Source organism: Mytilus californianus, unplaced genomic scaffold (assembly GCF_021869535.1).
Source record: "Mytilus californianus isolate M0D057914Y unplaced genomic scaffold, xbMytCali1.0.p SCAF_8, whole genome shotgun sequence".
NCBI lineage: Eukaryota > Metazoa > Mollusca > Bivalvia > Mytilida > Mytilidae > Mytilus > Mytilus californianus.
Window position 1 is genome coordinate 71,433,201 of NW_026262734.1, and position 26,383 is coordinate 71,459,583.

The 26,383-nt window shown below is 32.2% G+C and overlaps 1 protein-coding gene across 1 annotated transcript in view; it reads left to right on the plus strand.

The window, feature by feature from the left end:
* The window catches only part of LOC127712846 (DNA replication ATP-dependent helicase/nuclease DNA2-like), a 257,582-nt gene that overhangs the window by 214,040 nt on the left and 17,159 nt on the right, over positions 1 to 26,383 (plus strand). The window contains exons 14-15 of the mRNA XM_052219453.1: positions 2,316 to 2,402; positions 19,150 to 19,324. Coding sequence (XP_052075413.1) covers positions 2,316 to 2,402; positions 19,150 to 19,324 — 262 coding nt within the window. The remainder of the gene's footprint in view (positions 1 to 2,315; positions 2,403 to 19,149; positions 19,325 to 26,383) is intronic.

Below are 26,383 nucleotides of genomic sequence, written 5' to 3' on the forward strand. Positions count from 1 at the left end.
CAATTTTTACCATTTTTTTTTTTGCACCGCAGCGGCATAGGGGGTATTAAGTGTTACCCTTGTCCGTTCATCTGTACGTATGTATGTCCCAAAATTAGTTTCCATTCTCCAACTTTAGTTTGCCTCAACCAAATGTTATGAAACTTATACACCATGCTTATTACCATAAAACACAGATCAATTTGGAATTTGGGTGGCATCACTTTTACAGTTCTCTAGTTATGTCTATGCAAACGGGGTCATCATCTGTGTCCCATGGACACATTCTCCATTTATTAAGTCTCCCAAACGAAGTTTGGGAAGACTTATTGTTTTTGCTCAGTTCTTATTATTCTTCTTCTTCTTCTTCTTCTTCCGCCGCTTTTAAATTTGAACTTGTCCGCACCCGTTCTCCAAAACCGCTTGTCAGATTAACTTAGGGTTTCACAATATGTTAGACTAACATGTCTAGTGGTGCAATCAGGGTTTTGTTTGTGCAATGGGGTTTATAAAGGGGTACTTTGAGGGGCAAAAAGAAAAGAGGGTTTTACTATAGAACCCTACGGGATTTTATTAAATTTTCAAATGATTATAAATTGAAAACCGTTTGTGATAGACACAATCTTTTTAATTGAAAATATTCTAAATGATAAAGCCCATTAAATGAAATACAGGGTTAGTCCTCAGGGGTCACCCCCCCCACCCCTGCCATTTAAGAAAGTTCTAATACCTTGTAAGTGGTCAAGATCCCCACCCCTAAACCATATATATTCTGGTTTGTCATGCTAAGATGGTTTGAATGATATACAGGATTAGTCCCCAGGGGTCATCCCGACCCCCTGCCATTTGAGAAAGTTCTAATATCTTGTAAATGGTCGAGATCCCCACCCCTAAACCATATATCTTTTGGTTTGTCATGATAAAGCACATGAAATGAAATACAGGGTTAGTCCCCAGGGGTCACCCCCACCCCATGCCATTTAAGAAAGTTCTAATATCTTGTAAGTGGTCAAGATCCCCACCCTTAAACCATATATATTCTGGTTTGTCATGCTAAGATGGTTTGAATGATATACAGGGTTAGTCCCCAGGAATCATCCCGACCCCCTGCCATTTGAGAAAGTTCTAATATCTTGTAAATGGTCGACATTCCCACCCCTAAACCATATATATTCTGGTTTGTCATGATAAAGCACATCAAATGAAATACAGGGTTAGTCCCCAGGGGTCACCCCACCCCCTGCCATTTAAGAAAGTTCTAATATCTTGTAAGTGGTCAAGATCCCCACCCCTAAACCATATATATTCTTGTTTGTTATGCGAAGATGGTTTGAATGATATATAGGGTTAGTCCCCAGGGGACATCCTGACCCCCTGCCATTTGAGAAAGTTCTAATATCTTGTAAATGGTCGAGATCCCCACTCCTAAACCATATATATTCCTGTTCGTCATGTCTCGAACATTTGAATGACGTATACTGTCAGTCCCCAGGGGTTCCCCCCACCCCCTATGTACTAATATCTTGTAAATGGTCGAGATCCCCACCCCTAAACCATATATATTTCTGTTCGTCATGTCTCAAACATTTGAATGACCTATAGGGTCAGTCCCCAGGGGTTCCCCCCACCTTCAATGTTCTAGTATCTTGTAAATGGTGGAGATCCCCACCCCTAAACCATATATATTCTGGTTTGTCATGCCAAGATGATTTGAATGATATACAGGGTTAGTCCCCAGGCTTCACTAATGCATATAACTTTACTGGACCAAACCAATTTTCACTGGACTTTGCCCAATGTCAGGCGACCCTGGAAATTACGAATTATGGGAGCTTCGTTTGGGAGACTTCGTAACAGCATCCTGTTACAATCATTTCTTGTTTTTAATACTTTCTTGAAAACTATTATAGATAAAGTAAAAACAGATAAATTGGTCAGCTAGATAAGACCGACAAATAAGCAAATATAACTGACTGCAATGAAGGTGAAAATCAATATCAAAATGGCATTTTGTTGCCAGGTGAGGATACAGGCTCTTTAATTTTATAATGAGCCTTTTGTTCATTTTATCTATTGTTCAGGAGAATTTTCTATGGAAATCTGTTTTATTGAAAACATTTAAGGTTACAGGGTGTTAAACCCCAAAGAGACATGCAACAAGCAACAATAGAAGGTAAGATGCTATATTTTTTTAGCAAAGTAAATTACCTAAGTAAAATTTCATTCTTTTTATATACACAAATACAGGGATTTGAGATTTTAGAAAGAAAAACATAATTTATTGGTAGTAGAAATTATATATTCAAAAGTTTATGCTATTTTCTCTTTCACTGTAGGGGTCTAGGTATAGATTTGAGTTTATTTGACAAGTTAGATGGAGTGGGAGGTACATGTGAATTAAACCTACAATACAGAATGAACAGGTAAATGACTTTTAAGCAACCTGAAGATAACTCGGTATATTCATAAATATTGGTCATAGCTATATATAGTTTAAAGAGCCTCATTAGCCAAACAAACAAACTTATTTGACCAGGATTTAGAGCAAAAATTAACTTCTAATTACTATGATTGAAATATATCATTGGTAAAAAAAATTATGATTGAATATATCATAACTAAGTAACATTTATAATTTTTTTTTAAATACACGGTATATTGAAATATTTGTCTTGTTTGCACAAGAGTTTACTTATTAACAAAATCACTGACGCAATGTTTTAAAAAGAGAAATGTTCTGATTAAAAAATAATCCTCGTCTGCAAATGTGGCAGACAGAAATAAGGTAAAAAATACTGCTGGGAGAGGAAAATCAACTTAATAATAAAAAAAATGGTTCTGAAGTACATTATTTGTCTCCGCATTGTGATTCTGGGGTCTTTAAAGTGTCATGTTCATCTATGAAAACTTCAACAAAATGAAGGTATGTAGACTAGTTTTTATCCATCGAGAGGACCTCTGAAGACTGCTGGCAGTCATATAACCAGTTATGAACATAAACATAAATATAGAGTGACAAACAAGCATGTGCAATCATATCATGACGATTTTTCTTGGTCTGTTTGATTTCATATTAAAGATTAAAAATATAAGTAAATCTTCAAACCCAAACCTAAATTTTACCTGCATCAAGATTTTTTGTTGGGCTGGATCAGTCAACGAAATTGTTATTCCTGGTGTATCCCTTGATCCACTTTTCAATGTTGACATTCTTTTCTTTTTAAGAGGTGAACATGCTGACCACATGCTGAATACATGTGCAACCCATCTCCTCTAAAGGTCAAATAAAAGGTTGCATGAATATGGATTCAAATGAGGTTAAATAATTGACTTGCAAGCCAATAATGTTTTTAGCTTTTATTGTGGAAATTTAACCAAACAAAATATCATTTCTATATTCTGCTTTTATAAATGGGTAAAGATGGGCAATTCATTTCAGGAAGGCAGTAATGGTAGCCTTTTCCTCAATTCCTCTGTCCATATCGTAAACTTGGATATGTATGATGGCTCGTTAATCTAAGCTGAGAAATTTTCACATATGTAATTAAATCTTTGGGGTACATAGTGAGATTCATTTTTCTGTAATTTAGCACACCCAGAAAAGCCTTTTGTAATGCAGCTTCTCCAGGTAAAAAATCCCTTTTTTCACACAATAAGTTCTTTGAAAATTTAGTTCTTTGCAAACATTTCATTACTCAATAGTTTTTACACCTTTTTAGTCATCACATCACTTTGCGTCCGTCGTCGTTGTCGTTATCTTTTACAAAAATCTTCTCTGAAACTACTGATCCAAATTTAACCAAACTTGGCCACAAGGATCATTAGGGTATCTAATTTAAAATGTGTCCGATGACCCTGCCAGCCAACTAAGATGGCAGACAGGGCTAAAAATAGAACATAGGGGTAAAATTCAAGTTTTGTCACTTATCTTGAAAACAACTATAAATAGAGGAAATCTGACAAGGCAAAAATGCTTGGAATGATGAGATCTACCAATTGTCCATTTACTTCCAAACTGTCAGACGACTTTTTACAGGAGTTATTGCCCTTAAATGACGAATTTTACAAACTTTTTGCCTTTTATCTTGAAAATTATAATAGAGAGAAACTTTATATAAGATAAGTTCTACAAAGAAGTCAACATGGTTGAAATCGTTTGATGACCCCTTATTGGAGTTATTGCCCTTTAATGACGATTTTTATACGCCCGTCATATTTTTGACGGGACATATTATGGTATACAAATGTCCGGCGTCCGTCTGTCTGTCCGGCGTAAACATGTCGCACTGTAACTTGAGAATGACTTATCCAAATTTCATGAAACTTAATATAGTTGTTTCTTATGATGGTCAAACGATCTGTATACTTTTTGGTGAAAATAAGATTAAAACTTTTTGAGTTACGGGACTTAGTAACTAAAACAGGTGTGTGTTTTTTTTTCACATGTCGCGCCGTATCTCAAAAATAATTTATGATTATTGCTTAAAACTTTACACACTTCTTAGTTATATTAATCTTAAGATCTGTATACTTTTTGGTGATGATTCAAAATTTTATTTTAGAGATATTGAGTATTTTGTTAAAAAAGGGGGAGGGGTTTTTCACATGACGCACCATATCTCAAAAACAGTTTATAATTATTGCTTAAAACTTTACACACTTCTTAGTTATATTAACCTTAAGATCTGTATACTTTTTGGTGATGATTCAAAATTTTATTTTTGAGTTATTCAGTATTTTGTAAAAAAAAGGGGAGGGTTTTTTCACATGTCGCGCCGTATCTCAAAAACGATTTATGATTATTGCTTAAAATTTTACACACTTCCTAGTTATATTAATCTAAAGATCTGTATACTTTTTGGTTTTGATTCAAAATTTTATTTTTGAGATATTGATTTTTTTTTTTTTAAAGTGGGGTTTTCACATGTCGCGCCGTATCTCAAAAACGATTTATGATTATTGCTTAAAATTTTTCACACTTCCTAGTTATATTAATCTAAAGATCTGTATACTTATTGGTTTTGATTCAAAATTTTATTTTTGAGATATTGATTTTTTTTTTTTTTAAAGTGGGGTTTTCACATGTCGCGCCGTATCTCAAAAAACAATTTATGATTATTGCTTAAAATTTTACACACTTCTTAGTTATAGTAATCTAAAGATCGATATACTTTTTGGTTTTGATTCAAAATTTTATTTTAGAGATATTGAGTTTTTTTTTTTTTAAAAAGGGGGGTTTTTGCATGTCACGCCGTATGTCAGAAACTATTTATGCTTATTGCATAAAAATTCACACACAAGACGACGGGCGTATCATGCGCTCATGGCGCAGCTGTTTATTACATTGTTGCCTACTATCTGAAAAACTATATTAGATAAATAGAAGCCAGTATCCATTGTTGAAGATGCACATAGACCTAGGTGAGCAACACAGGCTCTTTAGAGCCTCTAGTTTCTATGGTCCTCTGCTCTCCAAATCAGCACAAATGGTTAACCCTTTCCTCCATAATGGAGCCTTTTGACGCCACCCCCCTTTACTCAGTAATGATGCCTTTTGACGCCTCTGTGTAGTACCTCAGTTGAAAGGCTTTGCCTATGAAAAGACTGTATCAGACTTAATAAAATTTGTATCAAATATAAATAGGATATTCCTGAAAATATCTGACTCAAATTTCATTGATGAAATATTTGTTTTTGCAATGCATTAATACTTTAATTGTGCCGATTTTTTTTTATATTAAATAGCCGTCACCATTTTTTCGAAGTTCTTGTTGACAACCTAGTTTCAGAACACTGACATTGTTAGGTTAACAACATTTATTGTTGGTTATTGATACCAACTGGCTATAAAATACCTAATACTGTGAAAGTACTTTTATTCATGGGGTATCAATTTATTCGTGGTTTTCGTGGATGGCTTTATCCACAAATTTAAGTGTCCAACGAAATATGACAACTGTTGGCCTAATCAAGACATGGAAAATCTAGAGAATACATTGAATATCAGCAAACGCACTATGAACTATATATACAACTTCAGACAGGATTTTACCCATTTAATCTTTAAAAAACATAAACTGTACGACTTCTAACCTTTTAATTCTCATGAAAAATTAAATAGTTTTGATTAATGAAAGTCAGACTTCTGGTGATGATATGCGATGATGAAGTGTTCATTTTATCTACTTATATATCTCATATAAAAAAAATTTCATATTGGGCTTGCTTTTTTATTTCATAAAAATTAATTCTACAATTCATAGTACATTTGTAGCATTTTTTTATGTAACTGTTTTCTTTAAGTGACATGTTTATGGCCCAATTAATACCTTTGGTTATTGCTAATCTGTTGATCATTTGATCTCAGGTTAATTAGAGTCATCACTCCTGATAACACGTGTGAAACAATTAAAATGTTTACTTTGCAGTTTCCTTCAATTGAAACAATTAGTAAGCATAGATGAATTAGCTTTTTCCAAAAGCAATTATTTTATTCAGAATTTGATGAATGTTGTCAGTAATGAAAGATGAACGTGCAAGTGAAAACGAACACCTTAAATTTGCAATGTCCCATAAATCATTATAAAACAAGATATTATTATTTTCAAGAATCTTCGTTTCTGATACCTTCAAGTTCTTCACTCGTTTTTTTTTCTTCAGAAAACTAAAATCTAAGAACCCACGAACATGTTATTTTTGCTCAAACCACGAAAATTGATACCCACGAGTAAAAGTACTTTCACAGTATTCAGTTGTACGATACAGTTTGCAAAAAAAATGACTTTCAATAAGAAAAACTTTATGTTGATAATAACGAAGTCATCATTGGTGTTCACTCCTGCTTTGGAGTCGTAGAATATTGCAACAGTTTGGAATATCAGAAATTTAATGAACAAGGTGGAGATATGCAGTCGAGTCCATACAATTCTTTTCTGACCCATTATGGACAAAAATCAAAAACATAGCAACTTGCAAAATGTAAACATGTGTCTGGGGAATCCCATTAAACGACTTCCAGCGAGTCATAAAGTGGGCGGGAACATACAAAAAAAAAGACCAGAAAAAATATATTCTACGTAAAATCTTTTTCAACATTTTTGCTTATAGAAAGTGACATTTAATTTTCAATCAAAATTTATGCCTCCGCTGCAGCAGAGGGGGCATTAAGTATTACCCTTGTCAGTACGTACATCCATCTGTACGTACGTACGTACATAGTATGTACATCCCAAAATTAGTTTCCGTCCTCTAACTTTAGTGTGCTAACCAAATGTTATCAAACTTATATACAATGCTTATTACCACAAAACACAGATCAAGTTGGAATTTGGATGGCGTCACTTTTACCGTCTAGAGTTATGCCCCTTTATAAATGGAATTTTTTTTTGAATTTTTCATTTTCTGATTCTCCAACTTTAGTTTGCCTCAACTAAATGTAATGAAACTTATACACAATGCTTATTACTATAAAACACAGATCAAGTTCGAATTTGGGTGGCGTCACTTTTACAGTTCTTTAGTTATGTCCCTTTATAACGTTATATGCAAGTGGGGGTATCATCATTCTCCATTTATTTATTTTTCAATTAATTTAATGAGAATAGCGAATTATTCAACAATATTCTGCATCTGTAAGTTGTGATTCTAAGCCATGCCTACCCATCAGATTTATCGTTTTTACAGTGATGTTTACACAAATAAAAAAAATTTACTTCCGGTTTCAGAGTATCAATATGCGAGATGAAAGTAAAAATTGTTACTGATTTGATTCAAAGCTAATTATAGGCAAACAACTGATCAGTACGTACATCTAATAATGACTTTTCAGGAGAGGAACTAGAGGGATCCTTATATCATAAACTTTGATCAAAGAACATGTCCTGTTCATATGTTGATATTTTTTTTCAAGTTGATTTTAAATTTTAAAGATATTTTTTTTTCTAAATTCACTGGATGTTACTGATGAATATTTTGTTAGTTATCTATTAGTTGTAATTGGCTTTCAACTAGCTTCTTCAGTAATTTGATTACTATTAGATCGAGCTGCTTAGATTAGTACTTTGTGTCTTTTTTAGCTCACCTGGCCTAAAAAACCAAGTGAGCTTATCTCATCACTTGGCGTCCGTCGTCGTCTGTTAACTTTTACAAAAATCTTCTCCTCTGAAACTACTGAGCCAAATTAAAGAAAAATTGGCTACAATCATCACTGAGGTATCTAGTTTAAAAAATGTATCTGATGAACCGCCAGCTAACCAAGATGGTCGACATGGCTTAAAATAGAACATAGGGGTAAAATGCAAATTTTGCCTATTTTTTTTAAAACCACTATAAATAGAGAGAATCTAACATGGGTAAAAATATTCAGAATGTTGAGCTCTTCATATTGTTTATTTCAGTCAAAGCTGTTAGACGACTTCTTATAGGAATTATTGCCCTTAAAAGATGAATTTTACCATTTTTAAAATTTATTGCCTATTATCTCAAAAATTAGAATAGATAGACAGAAACTAAATAGCAAAAAAGATCAGCAAGACTAAATCTACAAATAAGTCAACATGACTGAAATCTTCAGTCGACTCCTTATTAGAGTTATTGCCCTCTAATGATTTTTTTTTACAATTTTTTTGCGTTTTTGCCTAATATCTTAAAAACTATATATGATAGAAATTTTAAAAAGCAAAAATGATCAGCAAGACAGGATCTAAAAATAAGTCAACACGACTGAAATTGTTAGTCGACTTCTTATTGAAGTTATTGCCCTTTTTCCATGATCAGCAAGACAAGATTATAATTAAGACAATATGGAGGAAATTGTTTGACAACTCCTTATTGGAGTTATTGCCCTTAAAGGATGATTTTTACCATTTTTTTTGCGTTTTGCCTTATATGTTAAAAATTATAAAAGATAAATAGACACTTTAAATCACAAAAATAATCAACAAGGCAAGTTCTACTAAAAGTCAAATTTTGCCGATATAGTTAGTAGATTGTCACTCTTTATAGGAGTGATTACCCTTAAATTAGGATTTTTTTATACGCCCGTCAATTTTTGTATTATGGTATACAAATGTCCGGTGTCCGTCCGTCCGTCTGTCCGTCTGTCTGTCCGGCGTAAACATGTCGCACTGTAACTTGAGAATGACTTATCCAAATTTCATGAAACTTAACATAGTTGTTTCTTATGATGGTCAAATGATCTGTATACTTTTTGGTGAAAATAAGATTAAAACTTTTTGAGTTACGGGACTTAGTAACTAAAACAGGTGTGTGTTTTTTTTCACATGTCGTGCCGTATCTCAAAAACAATTTATGATTATTGCTTAAAACTTTACACACTTCTTAGTTATATTAATCTTAAGATCTGTATACTTTTTGGTGATGATTCAAAATTTTATTTTAGAGATATTGAGTATTTTGTTAAAAAAGGGGGAGGGGTTTTTCACATGACGCGCCGTATCTCAAAAACAGTTAATGATTATTGCTTAAAACTTTACACACTTCTTAGTTATATTAACCTTAAGATCTGTATACTTTTTGGTTTTGATTCAAAATTTTATTTTTGAGATATTGATTTTTATTTTTTTTTAAAGGGGGGTTTTCACATGTCGCGCCATATCTCAAAAACGATTTATGATTATTGCTTAAAATTTTACACACTTCTTAGTTATATTAATCTAAAGATCTGTATACTTATTGGTTTTGATTCAAAATTTTATTTTTGAGATATTGAGTTTTTTGTAAAAAAAAAGGGGGGTTTTCGCATGTCACGCCGTATGTCAGAAACTATTTATGCTTATTGCATAAAAATTCACACACAAGACGACGGGCGTATCATGCGCTTATGGCGCAGCTGTTTATTACCCTCTTTTGTGTTTTGAGCTAAAACTAAAGAAGATAGAGGGACACTAAACAGACTAAATGATCAGCAATACAAGATCAACAAAACAGAGATTTTTGTCATGAATTCTATTCTCGTCTACAATGTTGGAGAGTGTCCTTTGTTGAATATGCACATAGACCAAGGTGAGCGACACAGGCTCTTAGAGCCTCTAGTTATGTTTACTGTGGGAGGGGGCATATTTTTCATGGGAACAAACAATTTTTTTTCATCAACATACATGCAGGAAAATTTATTTTGGAAACACAATGGATCCCCCCCCCCTAATTTTCAATGGTAGCAATTTTTTTCTCTTCACTTCTGAAACCAGTCTTTTCAAGAAATTTTGGACACCAATCTTATTTGAAAAAATACACTCATATGCCCCCCTTATCACACACATAAAGTATGAATGGTCATTGTCCTACATCCACATCATTTGGGTTATTGGAAAGTTGTCACATTGGCAATCATACCACATTTCCTTATTTCTACATTGTATGCAAAACAGTCATCAGAAAGAACTTTAAAAGACCAGTATTGAGAAGAGTAAACAAATCAGGATTTATAACAATCTCCTCCTGAACATTCGTGAAATATTTGCCACTTGACATAAGACAAACAACCAATCAATTGTATTACTATCTACTGTGGATTCATTTATTTTCGTGGGTATCAATTTTCGTGGATTAAGGAAAACTTACATGTTCGTGGATATTTAATTTCGTGGTTTTTGACAATGTCTGCATACAAGCCTATAGTAAATTTGCCATTCGTTGAACTTTTAATTTCGTGGTTAACATATAACCACGAAACCCACGAAAATTGGTATCCAACGAATAATAATGAATCCACAGTATACTAGGTTTTAAAATATAAATATGATACATGTTTTACAAATGAATGGAACCTATCCTTCATCAATCTCATCCTTTTTCTTTCAAGCCATCTGTGGATCTAGGAGAAGAAATTGCATTTACTAATTTGTTGGCCTAAGCTCCTACTTTGAGTCTGGGCTTTGGGCACTATTTGGATGAAAGGAGCAAACATTTATTAAGTCTTTTTCAAGTGCAATGTTGTGATATAAAATATCCATTTGTTATCATACCAAAGTAGTTTAACCATCAACAGTTCATTTACTTTATATACAGGATTTTAGTTGGTTGCTATGTACAGAAAATGTTGTTAGGGAAAAATATAATTTATAATACAATTTTCCTTAATATTTCCTATAAATGAGTCATTTAGTTTAACCAGTAAAAACCTTTGTTTTCAATTTTAATCACAGTTTTCTTTGGTTGCTCTGGAAATAACTGTTGCTATGAGGTTAAAATGGACAATTTTATAAAGAAAATAAAGTTCCCATTCAGATTGTACATAGACAGTTAATTATCTCATTGTTTCCTTAGAAAAAAACTAACATTACAAGATTTAACCCACAATTTAACCATTTTAATTATATATGGTTAAAACCGTTACCATGGAAACAAAATTTAAATTTTTTTTATAGCAAATTTTAAAGATCTGACTTAGATGTATAACCAACAAAAATTTCATAAGTCTAACTAGTCTATTTAAGGTAAAGTCAATATTTCATTAAAGTCAGCTTATTTTCAACATTTTATTGAAAAATCCTTTGTGAATGAAGCATGTAAAAAAAAATTCTCCATGGAGGAAAGGGTTAAGGTAAGTCACTTGTTAAAAATTGAAACATGTCTAATATCACTGCACAGAGATTTTTTTTGAGTTCCTCATTTTGAGGCGCATAAGGGATATTGTCCCAAATGTTTTAAAAAAATCATCTTTTAACTTTCTTGTCCTGAACATGCATGAAATATTTGCCACTGGGCATCAAGCAACCAACAATCAACCAATTTAAAGGAAAAAAATCATATTTTAACATTTTTTTCTGATTCGTAGCTAATGCCCCTTTTATAGACAGTCTTGTTTTGAGTTATTTATATATGAGTGGAAGATAAACAACAGAGTTTCTAATACTTTATGTTGCGGTTGTCCTAAATTTACACTTCAAGATAAAATTACATGCATATCAGGATGAGAACATGTTAACTAGATCGACATGCTGAGAGTTTTTTAATGAGGTAGTTCACAAGTTAGTAGCCTGCAAAAGAACATATCACACCACTTGGATACATTTTTCTGACCTCTTACTCTTAAATTGTACATGTACTCAGCACAACCTCCCGCAATTGAATATAGAATGGAATCAAAAGAACTCTGTTAGTACCTAATGGAAAGGTAATATTGTTCACATCAAAACTATAAAAAAAACGTGCCTTTAATTATTTAAAAGTTTAACCTTGATATATGCAGTTCTTTATTTAGTGCCAATATGTTTTATATTTGTGGGTAAAGGAAGTCCATCTAAAGTTGTCTCTGACATCTAGGTAAATCCAATTGCGTTTGTGGTCTGAGTCTCTCCTTGAGGGCAGGAATTGTTTTGAGTAAGTCTCTTAAGACTCTTGTACAGAGCAAGATTTAATATATAACTTATTCAGGCCCCGCATCAAAGATGCAGGAGCCCTTTAGTTTTCACTTAGTTTGTCTGTCTGTCTGTCCCTCTGTCCATCAACAATTTTGTAAGGACAAAAACTTCAAAAGAATAGATAGGAAGTCAATGAAATTTTGCACAGTTGTTGTGCATATTATGTAGATGTGCATAGTATATTTTGGTGCAATTTGGCCCATTAGTTTGGGGAAATAATTCAGTTTTTGTTCAAAAATCACAAATTTTCAGAAATGTCTTTTGTAATTGCAAAAACTCCAAAAATATAGGTAGGAGGCCAATGAAATTTTGCACAGTTGTTGTGCATAATATGTAGAGTGCATATGATATTTTGCATCTTTGATAGAACTTAGTTTTTGTTAAAAAATAAAAAAAATTGAGAAATGCTTTCTTGAAATAGGATTTTAACAAAAACTGAATAAAGGTGTATTAAGTTATTTCAAAGTAATTGCTGGTGTCAAAATTTATGAACACTTGCTTTGTATGCATCAGTCTGTTTACCTGACATAAAAAGGTGCAAGCAGGGTACTTGCTGACATGTCAGTTTCCTCAGTTTAGATAGTATTGTCCTGAATATGCATTCAGCATTGCAACATATGCTGCTGGACTTTAGACATCCATATATCTAACTGGATAAATCTGCATATTTCAGATTTATATACAACTGCTTCGTATAATGTTATGGCGTTGTCGTCATCCTAAGACCTTTGGTGTCCAGACAATAATTTGAGAATAAGTGTATAGATCTGTATGAAACTGTACCACAAGGTTCCATACCACAAAAGGAAGGTTGGGATTGATTTTGGCGGTTATTGTCCTATCTGTTGAGGAATTAGGGGCCAAAAACAAGCGTTTTTCTTGTCTCAGGACAATAACTTGTGTATAAGTGTATGGATCAATATGAAATTGTACCACAAGGTGTCATACCTCAAAAGGAAGGTTTGGATTGATTTTGGGGGTTATGGCCCAAACCATTTAGGAATTAGAAAACTAGAATTTTCTGGTTTCCAGACAATAATATAAGTTGAGTATAAGTCTATGGATCTCTATGAAATTGTACCACAAGATTCCATACCAAAAAAGGTTGGGATTGATTTTGAGGTTAATGGCCTAACCATTTAGGAAAAACGGGCCAAAACCAATACATTTCTAATACTTTGTATATATTGCTAATTTCTTGACCAATTTCAATTTGGTTTAATTCAAAGTCAGGGTTCTTTGATATGCTGAATCTAACCATGTAGATTATGGATTTTGGGCTCCGTTTTTTGAATTGGTCCACATTGAGGTCCAAAATGTCCAAAACTAAACTTTGGTTGATTTCATCTAAAATTGAATTATTGTGGTCCCTGATAAGCCAAATCTAACCATGTATTTAGAATTTTGATTTTGGGCCCATTTTTCAAGTTGGTCCAAATCAGGGTCTGAAATAAAACTTTGTAATGATGTACTTCAGTTAACTGCTAACCTTCAAAATGATATTCATGTAATTGAAAACTGGTGTTCGCAAAATTGTATGAAACTAAATGCCAAAAAGTGTAAATCAATGATTATTGGTTCAAAACAGAGGCTTTATTCAACTGGGAACAGTTTAGATATCAAAATTTCAGATGAACAAATAGAGAATGTAGATTGTGAAAAACTTCTCGGTTTATATATCGACAAAAACCTAAATTGGAATGAGCAAATAGATAAAATGTCATGTACAATATCAAATAGAATAAATTTATTACAAAAGATAAGAAAATATTTACCTATGCATATACGTATTATTTATTTTAATGCTTATATTCTGCCATTGTTTGATTATTGTTGCAATATATGGGGAAGTTGTTATGAAAGTGGACTAAATAAACTTAATAAGTCATTAAAGAAATATGCTAGGGTAATAGTAGAAGCTGACATAATGACATCATCCAGTTTGTTGTTTAATAGTTTAAACTGGTTAAATGTGGAAAAACGCATTCAATATCAAAAGGCATTACTTGTATTTAAATCATTAAATGATATGGTTCCTAACTATTTACAAGAAAACTTTCATTTTATTGGTAATCAGAATTATAATTTACGTTCAGCTGATGAAAAACTATTAAATCTTCCGAAACCAAAAACAAACTTTTTAAAGAAAACATTTACATATTCAGGTTCTCAAATATGGAACAGTTTACCAAATGAAATAAAAATGAGTAATACACTTGTATCTTTTAAAACAAAATGTTACACATTTTTCATCAATTGTGCAAATTAATATGCTTTTTCATTATTATCTAGATATAATTGTATATTGTGTATAATATATCATTATAATACTGTATGTACTTATAAATATGTTATTATTATTTTGAGGACTCTCAGGAAGATTAGTTTTAACTAATGGGATTATCCTCTTGAAATAAAGATTATTTATTTATTTATTTATTTATTTAACAATAATTGAATTTATGGGGTTCTTTGATATGCTGATTCTAACCATATATTTAGATTTTTGATTAAGGGCCCATTTATCAAATATGTCCACATTGCGGTCCAAAGGGTCCAAAATTAAACTTTGTTTGTTTTCATCAAAAATTGAATCCTTGGGGATCTTTGATATGCTGATTCTAGCCATGTATTTAGATTCTGGATATTGGACTTAGCTAATGTTGTCCATTTATAAGTAGATAAATCAAATTCTTGGTGTACTTGGATATGCTGAATCGAATGGGGAACCGTGTATTTAGATTTTGGATATTGGACCATAATAGGTAAAAGTCTAATTTCAAGTTTTTCAGTTCTTTGAACACATTCATTCTGTGTCAGAAACCTATGCTGTGTCGAATATTTAATCACAATCCAAATTCAGAGCTGTATCAAGCTTGAATGCAGTGACCATACTTGCCCCAACTGTTCAGGTTTTGAGCAGTTTTCATGAAACTTTGGTGACTTGTTTATTTCTATTATAACAAGCTCCCTTTAGTTTTATATAAATTTCTGATATGACATTGCAGAGTTATGGAACTTTATTCGTTGAAAAATCATTGTTTTGTGTCGATGGGTACCACTGTGTGTGCATGTCTTCTTTTTTTTTTGGGGGGGGGGTCTATTTGAGCAGTGCTCACAGTATTTCTAGTTGATCATATAAATTCATTTTTTTATTAAGCATAAAGACGAGCTAAAAGGGTAATGTACGTATCATGCGCTCATGGCGCAGCTCTTTATCTTATTATATTATCATGTAAATATAATTCATAAGAAAGAACTTATAACAAACGTAGGACCAATTTCCATATGAATGTAACTATTTTCAAAAAAGTCTTCCAATCTTTACAAAAATTAACAGTTACAAAGCTTGATATGTATGTTTACTGAATAAAAGGGTATGCGGGGTATATGTCAATGAGACAACAACCCAATGACAATAATAATAAAAAGACATCTTTGATGGCATCATACAGTCTTCAACAATAGCTATGTGTCTTTAAAATATGCTAAGCTGTAAATTGTCCCTAGTCTATAATGGTTGTGAACCAATTTAATAGAAATATACAAAGATCTGCCATTAAAATGCAATTCTGACTTTGTCACATAATTGTGTAGTATTTCTGAATAAACAACAGAGATAGATATATTCTTAAATGGGTCTGTTGTATTTCTGAATAAACATTACAGAGATAGATATATTCTTAAATGGGTCAAGATGCGCAATTCATTTCCCATAGGCTACAATGGTAGCCTTTTTTTCCATTCCTCTGTCAATATGGTAAACTTGGATATGTATGATGGCTCGTTTCGAAGCTGAAACATTTTCACACGTGGTTAAATTTTCGAGGTACGAAGTAAGATTAAATTTTTCACAAATTGGGGAACCCTGATAGGCCCAAACGTGATGCCGCTTCAGCAAGTGAAAAGTCCTTATTTTCACACAGTTAAATTCTCCGGAAATTCTGTTCTGTACAATCATTTAATAACTCTAAAGTTTTTACATCTTTGTTGTACAGTCTTTTGCTCTTCAAAAAAGCACAAATGGTTAAGCTCAGTCAATTACTAAAAAATTCGTAAGGGTTCTGCGGAACCCAGTGTCTCGCCTACTTTTGCTGTTAATCGCAGGCTCAATAAAAATGAGGAAAAAAATCAATAAAAATATTCCTTTAGATACTATCTTTTGATTGTAAGAAGCTTCTGTCAAAGTTTGGTATAAATCCAGGATAGTTTATGAATCTAATAAATGTTTTAAAAACTTTAACTGCAGACTGTATTTAATGTTAACTGGAAGAAAAACTAAGTCCATTTATAAGTAAAATACAAATAAACAGGTACAAATTTTAACAAAATTTCCTTCTAGATACTAGCTTTTGATCATAAACAAGCTTCTGTCCAAATTTGGTACAAATCCAGGATAGTTTAAGAAAGTTATTAAAATTTTAAAAACTTTAACCACAGAGTGAATGTATTGTTTCCTGGCAGAAAAACTAAGTCCATTTATAAGTAAAATACGGAAAAAATGAAATTTTTTTTTTTTTAAATTTACTTCTGGATACTATCTTATGATCATAAACAAGCTTCTGTCCAAGTTTGGTACAAATCCATGATAGTTTAAGAAAGTTATTAAAATTTTAAAAACTTTAACCACAGAGTGAATGTATTGTTTCCTGGCAGAAAAACTAAGTCCATTTATAAGTAAAATACGGAAAAAATGAAATTTTTTTTTTAACAAATTTACTTCTGGATACTATCTTATGATCATAAACAAGCTTCTGTCCAAGTTTGGTACAAATCCAGGATAGTTTAAGAAAGTTATTAAAATTTTAAAAACTTTAACCACAGAGTGAATGTAATGTTTCCTGGCGAAAAACTAAGTCCATTTACAAGTAAAATACGGAAAAACAGGAATTTTATTTTTACAAAATTTACTTCTGGATACTATCTTATGATCATAAACAAGCTTCTGTCCAAGTTTGGTAGAAATCCAGGATAGTTTAAGAAAGTTATTAAAATTTCAAAAACTTTAACCACAGAGTGAATATTTGTGGACGCCGCCGACGACGCCGACGGAATGTAGGATCGCTATGTCTCGCTTTTTCGACTAAAGTCGAAGGCTCGACAAAAAAGCATCATGTCCAATTTCATTGCATACAGGTTTTTTTATTCTATTTATAGTTTGAGTACTTCACTTTGAGGCGCATTAGGGATATTGACCCAAATATGGTTTAAAAATGCAATTCTGACAGATTTTGATATTGTTTTAGTATATTTATCCATTACATTAATGAAATCATTTCAGTGCTGAAATTTACCCAAAAATTCCAAACAAAAACATGTAGAATATGCAAAACTGCATTCATGGGTAATTTATTAACATACAACTTTTTTCAAAATCTTTTTAGTATACACATGTATTATTTTGCCTCTTTCATTAATATTTATCAATTTTGGGATATTGAACATGTGAATGAAAAAATTTATGGGAGGTCCCTTTTTCTTTTCCATTGAATTTATTATCTTTTCGATTCACATATTATTGTAAGTTGTCACATCATTTATGATCTTTCAATTTATCATTATACAATCTTAACTTTGCATTATTTTAGAAGTCAACACCAGAAAGCTTCAATTCTGCACAAACATGTGTGATCCTATCACTCTGTCTTAACTTTACATTAAAAGCTTCAGCATATCCTTTTGTAAATGTCTAATACATGAGAGCTGTGGTTGTCCATATGTCTATATGATATCAAAGTAAGCAAATATCTGCCCTCAACACCATTTTCCCAAATAATAAAGACCAAAAACATTTGGATAAAACAAAAGACAAACACTTAAGACAGGCATATGAACATGTTTTACTTTTTAGTTGGTTTTTTGTCGAGCCTGCGACTTTTGTCGCAAAAGCGAGACATAACGATCCTACATTCCGTCGGCGGCGTCCATAAATATTCACTCTGTGGTTAAAGTTTTTGAAATTTTAATAACTTTCTTAAAATATCCTGCATTTCAACTAAACTTGAACAGAAGCTTGTTTATGATCATAAGATAGTATCCAGAAGTAAATTTTGTAAAAAAAAAATCCTGTTTATCCATATTTTACTCATATATGGACTTAGTTTTTCTGCCAGTTAACATAACATTCACTCTGTGGTTAAAGTTTTTCAAATTTTAATAACTTTCTTAAACTATCCTGGATTTGTACCAAACTTGGACAGAAGCTTGTTTATGATCATAAGATAGTATCCAGAAGTAAATTTGTTAAAAAAAAAATTTCATTTTTTCCGTATTTTACTTATAAATGGACTTAGTTTTTCTGCCAGGAAACAATACATTCACTCTGTGGTTAAAGTTTTTAAAATTTTAATAACTTTCTTAAACTATCCTGGATTTGTACCAAATTTGGACAGAAGCTTGTTTATGATCAAAAGCTAGTATCTAGAAGGAAATTTTGTAAAAATTTATTTCCTGTTTTTCCGTATATTACTTATAAATGGACTTAGTTTTATTCCAGTTAACATTACGTACAGTCAGCAGTTAAAGTTTTTAAAACATTTATTAGATTCATAAACCTTCTTGGATTTTTACCAAACTTGAACAGAACTTCTTACAATCAAAAGATAGTATCTAGAGGAAAATTTTTAATAATTTTTTCCCCATTTTTGTTGAGCCTGCGACTAACAGCAAAAGTAGGCAAGGCACTGGGTTCCGCGGAACCCTTACAAATTTTTTTGTAATGTTGGTGTGATGTCTCATTGACAAAAGTAATAAAAATCCAATAATCTGTTATATTTTTTGTCTGTAGACAGATCATGGCACTGAGTAATCTTCTGGTGTATGATGGATTATTGCAGTGTGGATGTGATGCAGTAGCTAGTGGTCAGTTGAAGATGGCCACTGATCAATTTTCAGAACATTGGTTAAATCAAGTGTTCAAGGACACCCCATACAAAGCTACCATCTTTATAGATACTTCAGAGGTAAAGACATATTTGGCAGTTTTAAAATAAATCAAGTGTTACTCACTTTGTAAAAGACATTTACTATGAAATTCAGACAGTACATTGATTTTTAGCTCACCTGGCCCAATGGGCCAAGTGAGCTTTTCTCATCACTTGGCATCCCTCATCTGCGTCCGTTGTCCGTTAACTTTTACAAAAATCTTCTCCTCTGAAACTACTGGGCTAAATGTAACCAAACTTGACCACAATCATCATTAGGGTATGTAGTTTAAAAAATGTGTCGGATGATCCTGCCCTCCAACCAAGATGGCCGCCATGGCTAAAAATAGAACATAGGGGTAAAATGCAGTTTTTGGCTTATATCTCTGAAACTAAAGCATTTAGAGCAAATCTGACATTGTTGGGTTGCTGCCCCTGAATTGTTAATTTTAAGGAAATTTTGCAGTTTTTGGTAATTATCTTGAATATTATTATAGATCTAGATAGAGATAAACTGTAAACAGCAATATTATGCAGCAAAGTAAGATCTACAAATAAGTTAACATGACCAAAATTGTCAATTGACCCCTTAAGGAGTTATTGCCCTTTATAGTAAATTTTTAACAAATTTTTGTAATCTTTTACAAAAATCTTCTCCTCTGAAACTACTGGGCCAAAAAGAAACAAACTTGGCCACAATGATCATTAGGGTATTTAGTTTAAAAAATGTGTCCGATGACCCTGCCTTGTCAACAAATATGGCCAATGTGGCTAAAAATAGAACATATGGGGAAAAATGCAAGTTTTGTCTATTATTTTGATAACCGTTTTAAATAGAGGAAATCTGAAAGGGTAAAATTGTTCAGAATGTTGAGCTCTACCAATTGTCCATTTACATCAAAACTGTCAGACGATTTCCTGTAGGAGTTATTGCCCTTAAATGACAAATTTTACCACTTTTTTTTCATTTTTGCCTATTATCTTGAAAACTTTAATAGATAGAGAGAAACTTAAAATTGCAAAAATGATCAAAAGGACAAGTTCTACAAATAAGTAATATGGTTGAAATCATCAGTTGAATCCATTTAGAGTTATTGCCCTTTGATGATGATTTGTACATTTTTATTGGGTTTTTATACGCCCGTTTACGGGACGTATTATGGTATACCGTTGTCCGTCCGTCTGTCCGTCCGTCGTCAACATGTTGGACATTAACTCAAAAACGCTTTAACCAATTTGCATAAAACTTTGGTGAATTGTTTATATCTATTGACGTGAGCTCCTTTTCGTTTTTTATAAATTTTAGATTTTATGTTTCCCAGTTATGGGGTTTTATTCATTAAAAAAAGGGGGATTTTCCAGTTTTTGGACAATAACTCAAGAATGCTTTCACCAACTTGCAAGAAATTTTGGTTAATTGTTTATATCTATTGACATGAGCTCCCTTTTGATTTTTATAAATTTTAGATTTTACGTTTCCAAGTTACTGGGTTTTATTCATAAAAAAAAGGGGGATTTTCCAGTTTTCGGACAATAACTCAAAAATGCTTTCAGCAGTTCTCATGAAACTTTGATGAATTGTTGATATCTATTGATGTAAGCTCCCTTTAGAATTTTATAAATTTTAGATTTTACATTTCCGAGTTATGGGGTTTTATTCATTAAAAAAGGGGGGATTTTCCAGTTTTCGGACAATAACTCAAATATGCTTTCAGCAGTTCTCATGAAACTTTGATGAATTGTTGTTATCTATTGATGTAAGCTCCCTTTAGAATTTTATAAATTTAAGATTTTACATTTCTGAGTTATGGGGTTTTATTCATTAAAAAAGGGGGGATTTTCCAGTTTTTGGACAATAACTCAAAAATGCTTTCAGCAATTCTTATGAAACTTTGGTGAATTGGTTATATCTATTGATGTAAGCTGCCTTTAGAATTTTATAAATTTTATTTGTTTATAGTCTGACAACAGATTTAAGTATTGTGCAACAGCATAGTGTATTGCACTCACAATAGCATGAAATCTTTAATTGAATATAAATTCAATTCATATAACCAATTTCAAGTTCTTTGACTACATTTATTCAGAAACCTATAATATGTCAAATATTTAATTACAATCCAAATTCAGACCTGTATCAAGCTTGAATATTGTGTCCATTTTTGCCCCAACTGTTCAGGGTTTGACCTCTGCGGGCGTATCCAGCTGCGCTCAGCGAAGCAGTTTTATTGTCTTATATCTTAAAACTTATAATAGATAGAAAGAAACTTAAATAAACTAAAATGATCAGCAAGACAAGACCTACTAACAAGTCAAATTTTGCCGATATAATTAGTAGACTGTTACTCTTTATAGGAGTTATTGCCCTTAAATTAAAAATTTGTTTTACCCTCTTTTGTGTTTGGAGCAAAAGCTAAATAAGATAGAGAGAAACTAAACAGACTTCAATGATCAGCAATATAAGATAAAAAAAAAAGCAAAGATTTTTGTCATTAATTCTATTCTCGTCTACAATGTTGGAGAGTGTCCTTTGTTGAATATGCATATAGACCAAGGTGAGCGACACAGGCTCTTTAGATCCTCTAGTTCTATATCATGCAAGCTGTGTTTAATGTTTCATTTAACTTTCATTTCTAGATACGTAACAGTTTTCATATTCCCATTGTAGACAGGGATGCATTATGATATAACTTTGTCCATCTCTCTGTCGCTCCATCCATGTTTTTTACAAAAGTAAGCTAACGCTTTGATAAAATTTCATGAAACTTGTATTGAAATTTTGAATTGGTGAAAAAAAAACTCCCTTTTCGATTTAGAAAATTTTTCAGTTAGTCATTCCAGAGTTGCAGGACATTCATCATCAGATTTAAGCCAAATTTTCACATATCACACACTTAAACTTTACTATACTTGGATTGATTTACTTAAAACTTAAGAGTGTTCTTATAATATCAGTGTTGAAAATAATTCCCTTTCAATTTTGAAAATTATTTGATTTGTCTTTCTAGATTTAAGGTAATGTCACACACTGACTCATTTATGATTGGATTGATCTACTTAAAACTCTACAGTGTTGTTGGGATTGGTAAAAGTAAGCTCCCATTTGATTTTGAAAATTTTCTGGTTTGTCCTTTCATAGTTTGATAAGGGAAATAATTGGTCAGGGTTATGTAAATTTTTCACATACCTTGCATCTTCTTGAGTATGCTCTGATTGTTTACTTAAAACTTCACACAACTATTGAGATAATAAAGTAACCTACCTTTTCCCATACATGTGATGGACTGTGAAACTCAGATGAGGAGATTTGGAAATTTGGTTAGGAGTTTAGACATCAGATCAGGAGGTTTTTTATCGACATTTATTTTGTCGTATTTGTTACTGTTTGATATAAAAAATTGTCTTTTTGTGTGTATTTTTTTTTTTCATTAATCTTCCACCTGAATGTTACATATCAATGTGTTTGCAGTACGCATGTAGTCTGTCTATTTGAATGATATCAGTTGAAAGAAATATTGAGAAGATTAAGTTTCTGGTTTTATTTTTGATTGTTGATTGTTGCTTGTCGACTGCTCGTAAATAAAGTACTATGATTTAACCTTTCCTTTGAGCTGGTATAATAGTCCCAGCTTTGAGTACAAAGAGAAAATTAAAGCATAGTGTTTTATTCATGCCTCCATACTTTTGTCAAGCCTGCAACTTTTGTCTCGCAGAAAGCTCGACATAGGGATAGTGATCCGGCTACAGCGGCGGCATTAGCTAACTTCTTAAAAGCTTTATATTTTAGAAGCTAGAAGACCTGGATGCTTCATACTTTGTATATAGATGCCTTATGTTATGAAGTTTCCGTCTGTCATATGTCCATTGTCCTTGACCTCATTTTCATGGTTCAGTGACTACTTGAAAAAAAAGTCAAACATTTTTTGTAATGATAATTTCTTTCTTATTATGAGTAATAGGATAACTATATTTATTATGTGCGTACCTTGCAAGGTCCTCATGCCCGTCAGACAATTTTCATTTGACCTTGTCCTCATTTCATGGATCAGTGAACAAGGTTAAGTTTTCGTGGTCAAGTCCATATATCAGATACTATAAGCAGTAGGTCTACTATATTTGGTATATGGAATGATTGTAAGGTGTACATGTCCAACTGGTAGGTGTCATCTGCCCTTGACCTCATTTTCATGGTTCAGAGGTCAAAGTTAAGTTTTTGAGTTTTGGTCTTTTTTTTAATACTATATGGAATAGGTCAACTATATTTGGTGTATGGAAATATTTTATGATGTACATGTCAGTCTCACAGGTTTTATTTGACCTTGACCTCATTTTCACGGTTCATTTCTCAGTGTTAAGTTTTTGTGTTTTGGTCTGTTTTTCTTCAACTATAAGCAATAGATCAACTATATTTTTTGTATGGAAGGATTGTAAGGTGTATATGTCTGTCTGGCAGGTATCATCTGACCTTGACCTCATTTTCATGGTTCATTGGTCAATGTTAAGTTTTCATGGTTAAGTTTGTTTCTTAGATACTATAAGCAATAGATCAACTATATTTAATGCATAAATTGATTGTAAGGTGTACATGTCTGTCTGGCATGGTTCATCTGACCTTGACCTCATTTTCATGGTTCATTGGTCAATGTTAAGTTTTCTTGGTTAAGACTGTTTCTTAGAAACTATAAGCAATAGGTCAACTATGTTTGGTTTATTGAATGATTGTAAGGTGTACATGTATTTCTCGTTTTGTTTATCTGACCTTGACCTCATTTTCTTGGATCATGTTAAGTTTATGTGTTACTTGTAGTAAAGCTTTATATTTAGGACTATCAACATAAAATCAATGGTTAGTAAAGAAGACGAGACATTTCAGCGTGTGCACTCTTGTTTATTTGTATTCAATATCATTGGCGTAGATATATAAGAAAGAAATATGCATGATAAATAGATGAAAAATTAACAAACAACAACAATAGTTATGCATGGTTTTTAAGCATTAATAAAGTCATTTTGCTAGAAAACTTAAGACTGTCATTGTTTCAAGCACTGTAAAATATATTAGCTAAAGCACTGTCTATATTACATTGACAAATGTTATTTTGATAACTAAAGCACTGGTTTTGGAACAATAGATCATGTAAGAAGAACAAGCCGACTTTGCTGCCTTTAATAAACTTCACTCAGTACTCAAGTAATCCTCATCCTGGTAACAGTTAGTGCAATTGTTAATCTTAACATTGAGGAGGCTGTGAATAGTCTTTGAGTCTATGTTTTTCTCTTGTCAGTTTGGATCTTCTTGTGTGTGCTTAATATCTTTTAATGTGATGGAGTGTGAAATAATGAGTATTTCTTCGCTGAGTTGAAAGCTTAATAAATGTTTTTTTCAGCATCAAAATCTTCCTATCAATGTTTTGACAACAATATTCCACTTTTCTATCAATGTTGGTATTTACCTTTAATCATCCTTGATGTGTGACATAAACAGAAGCCATATCGAGTTATTAATATCATATTACCTGTTGATTGTTCAATCAAAATATTATCACTTGTTAATTAGCCGCAGGCTAGGTCAAAATCTACACATATTGCATAATCAGGTAATATCAGTTACACCAGATATGTTCGATGCACTCAGGTTTTTATGTCTTCAATAATAAATATTTGTATGGCGGTCTGAAAATTTTGATTCATGAAATTTTTAATACACAGGATTTTTTTCTCTCCAATGGGAGGAGACACTGAAAACGGGATTGTTGTACTCCTGTCGGGAGTCACATGTATGTTTTCCTGTTGAAAATTTTACTATTTGTAATTCCAGAGTTATAGGACTTTTAACACTCAAATTTAATGCATTTGTATACCCCTTAGGATATCCTCCTGCAAGTTTTTCTGCATAGACATTTTGCTGACTTGATTTAATGCTTCTACAATATTTATAGATTGATATATGTCTTTTTCCATATTTGCCCTGTTATTATCCTGAGATGATGATATCTCCCAGAGGGCTAACCCCCAAGTGCTTAAATATCAGTTGAGGGACAATCACCGGGCAGATATGGAAAAAGGCATGTCTTGATTGATTTATCATGTACTTGTGTGCATCAATAATCCTTTATTACTGGTAAAACATGTTTTTAAACATTGGAATAAATACAGGAAATTCAGTGCAAACTTATTCAACATTAACAAATTTGCCACACAGTTTCTGTAATTGTTAGTTTTACATTATTTCTCAAAACTTGACCTAGTATGATCAGAAACTGCAACAAAACTTCCAGGAATCATGTCTTCCTGCTCAGCCATAGCCGATAAAAATATCGTCAACAGATTACATAGGGATGTCAACTCCTTTATGGGAAAATAAAGGGAAATAATTAATCTGCTCTGATGCTGGACCTTAATCTGGTTTGCATTAGGTTGCATAACAGGGCATTATGAAAGGCAAATTGTGCAAGGATTTCTGAACACATAAATGGTTAATAAGTTACATGTAAGGATATTTTTGGTGCAAAATGTTGAAGAAAATCATTCATGTAACATTGAAAAGAATAGTGGTAGTGTGGCATTAGTTTACATAGGTACCGTAAGTAATATTTTGAAAATATTGCTGAACACAGCCTCAATCTTTATTAATTATTCAACTGTATATCAAAATATACATATATTACAAATTATATAAGTTTTGCATGCATAGAAAAACATGACCCGACTCGGCCAACAAATGAATATTTTTTCAAAATCCTAAAATTTCTTTCCTTTATGGTTATAGTTAGAGCAATTGTACCAAAAATATATAGTAAAATATCAGTTTTAACTCAGATTTGAAGCATTTTCATTCAGATAATTGCATGAAAATACAAAAAAGAATTGCCTGATAGCAAGTTTAGAGCAGAAACTGTTAATTCCCTTTGCATATAAGATTTTTTTTTATTATGAAGAGTTACCTTGTTGTCTCGCTTTAAGGAAGTTGAAAAGGCAAGATTGAGGCGTCAATTAGTTTGTGATTAGGGGAACCACTAGTGATAGGTCAATGATATTTGGTATGCAGTTGTATTAGCATTGGCATATCTCATTTCGATGGAGAATGTTGGGCCATGC